Source organism: Centruroides sculpturatus, unplaced genomic scaffold (genome assembly GCF_000671375.1).
Source record: "Centruroides sculpturatus isolate CEXI.00-Female unplaced genomic scaffold, Cexi_2.0 scaffold1816, whole genome shotgun sequence".
Taxonomy (NCBI): domain Eukaryota; kingdom Metazoa; phylum Arthropoda; class Arachnida; order Scorpiones; family Buthidae; genus Centruroides; species Centruroides sculpturatus.
The window spans coordinates 115,331-118,331 of record NW_019386019.1 but is presented as its reverse complement, the minus strand read 5'-3'; the positions used below and the strand labels follow the sequence as shown (position 1 = coordinate 118,331).

At 22.1% G+C, this 3,001-nt stretch overlaps 1 protein-coding gene across 1 annotated transcript in view; it reads left to right on the top strand.

Moving 5' to 3' along the window:
* The first annotated feature begins 227 nt into the window (after positions 1-227).
* LOC111613154 (neuroligin-3-like) overlaps positions 228-3,001 on the top strand; it is a 39,659-nt gene continuing 36,885 nt past the window's right edge. The window contains exon 1 of the mRNA XM_023354469.1: positions 228-384. Within this exon, the coding sequence (XP_023210237.1) occupies positions 264-384 (121 nt within the window). The 5' untranslated portion in view covers positions 228-263. The remainder of the gene's footprint in view (positions 385-3,001) is intronic.

Genomic DNA, 3,001 nt, shown 5'->3' with positions numbered 1-3,001 from the left:
CCTTCCTTGAAAAATTTCTTACTTTGTGAAGATATATATGCTTTGGGAAAGACAGTCATGTGTCTTATAGGGTATATTATCAAGCATTTCTTCTTTAAATGGCTACACAAAAATAAAATTAAGTACTTTTCTTGTTTACAACTAACAATTTGGCTTACTCCAGTTTTTTTTGCTTATTTATTTTCTGGCTTGTTAATTGAGAAAAATCATGTTTTTTCCCCTCTATTTTTATAGTGGGAAGAGCTCCTGTCAAATTGCCAGTCATGATGTATATACATGGAGAATCATACGAATGGAATTCTGGAAATCCATATGATGGAAGTGTCTTGGCTAGTTTTGGAAATGTCGTTGTGATCACCATTAATTATCGCTTAGGTGTACTTGGTAAGTAAAAATACTGAAAAAATTCATTTTTCTATTAAATAAGCATCATACTTTATATATAATACGATCGAAGTTTATATATTTCTAATAATTCCCATATATAAAATAATAAATAATGCAAGAATTTCAATAGAGAAATTTAATTTAATAATATAATATTATCAAATTAAATTCTCTCAAAATTATCTGTTTATTGTCTAATGTTGTTTTGACATTTATTATTATGAAATAAGATAATTGTGTGCATTATCATCATTACTTGTTTAATATTATTATATTATATATATTTGAAAGCAATAATTATATTTTAAACTTTACCCTATTCTAGAAAATTTATTAATTATTTTAGTTTATATTTTTTTTAAGATAGACTAAATTAAAATGCTAAATAAGAGGTTAATGCATTTCTGTCATAACTTATACTCATTATCTTATTTACTTTAATTTCTCTAGAGAATTATAAATTCACTAAAGTGATTTTCAGAATTTTTTTTTTATTGTTTCCACTTTACATTATTCATTTTAGAACTTTTAACAAAACTTTAAATAGGAATTTATGTTTATTTAGTTAATAAGTTTTTTTTTAATTCAAGAATTTTAGTTCTGTAGGCAACAATTACTGTTTGATGAATCAATACAATTAATTTTAAAATTAAAAAGTGCATTAAAAAAATGCTCTATTTTAATTTTAAATCGGACGTTTCCAACCTTTTTTCCTTGTTGATCCTATTCCAAAATTGGGATTTAATTTGAAAATTCCTTTTTACATCGATAGAAAATAGAATAAATTATAAATAGGATGAATTAGATAGAAATAAATAAATAATTTTTCTTCTTAAATCTTGTTAACATAAATAAAACTTTTAAGTATATTTTGGTAAAGGTTAAAGATAGATTAATCGTTATTATATTTTATTAAATATAATAAGAAATTTTAAAAAATACAGGGAAGAAATTAAGACTTTCAATATCTCTGTCGTGTGCAATCACTAGGAGCGATCTTCCTTTCCGGACATAACCTTTTATTAGAGGCTACGGTTTTGTAAAAATATGCAAAACAGTTTTAAAATGTTCACTAGCGATAAGCCAAAAATTAAAAATACATAGTTTCAATTAAAATGGCATACCGTCAGCCATTTTAATTAAAAATAAATTTGTCTAACAACCCCCCAAAAGAACCCTAGTAAATTTATCGACCCCCCAGATAACTCGAAGATTGCTAGCTACCAGATTGGAAACGACTGATTTGAATAATGTTTATCATCTTTCCACACACAATTCTTAAAATACAAAAGCAATTTTAAATTAATTTTTTTTTTAAGTAGAATATAATTTTTGTGTCATGTATTTAACGGAGAATACATTCAATTTTCATACATTTTCCTCTAAAATATTATTTTGTGACTATAAAAATAAGAAATTGATATAAATTTAATTTGAATATATAACATTTTTCAATTCAAATTCTATATTTAATTCCTAGAAATTAAATCTATTTTTTTAATTCAGCATATGTATTAATTCAAAAACATATTAAGTCAATGTAGTAATTCTCAAGAATCCCATGTAAAAAACTAAACGCTATTTAAATAATTTAGTATAAGTAAATATAAATAATTCAAATTGAATAATTAATAAATTAACATATGAAAAAAATTTACTTGATATTAATTAAATATAATTCACCATTTATCATTTCAATTGTATAGCATAACAAAAGAAATGTTATTTTCATAATTCGACTCGATAATTTAATTTCGTTTTTTATTATTTTTTTAAAAAAACTTTTAGCATTTAAAAAAACTAAATGCATTAGAATTTTATCAGAACAGAATTCTTATTTTTATTAAATTAAATTCGATTTTAATAAATACGCAAAAGTCGTAAGTTAAAAAATTTATTCAACTGAACAATAACCATTCATTGTTAAATTTCCTCACTTAACTAAATTAGTTAAATTGTAAAGTGGTAAGAAGTTAAATGTAAATTATTTAATTTACATTGAATTAAATAAATAAAAATTCTATTGTTAATAATATAAAGTAATTTGAAAAAATAAAAATAAAAAAAATTTTTAATTCTTTTATTGTTTATTATTTATAATGACTGTAATAATAATTTTTAAATATTTATGCCTATAGATTTTTATAAAGTATTTAAAAATATATTTACGTTAAATCCAATGATTTATTATAAAAAGTACCTTTTTAAAATACTTATAAAGATTTTAAATATTATTATCTAGAAACTATTTAAAATATTGACATTAGCGTTATTATTTTAGAGAATCAAATGTTGTGAAAATGTGAAAAAAAAAAAAAAATTAAGTTTCTGAATTGTAAAATATTGGAAAAATTTCTATATACAGTAGAGCGTCGATTTTCCGAATCAATTGGGGACTGGGGTTGTTCGTATAACTGATATTTCGGATAACCGATTTATGTACGAAAAAATAGTTTAACGTATCCGATGTTGAAATTTTTCTCCGTTGCGTGTCGCTTCGCGTTGAATTTTCGTCGATGTTAAGCCTAACGAAGACTATTGTATCGTAAAAAATTATTTTTTTATTTTGTACAAACAAAATAAATATATTGAAAAATATAAAAACAATAAAAAA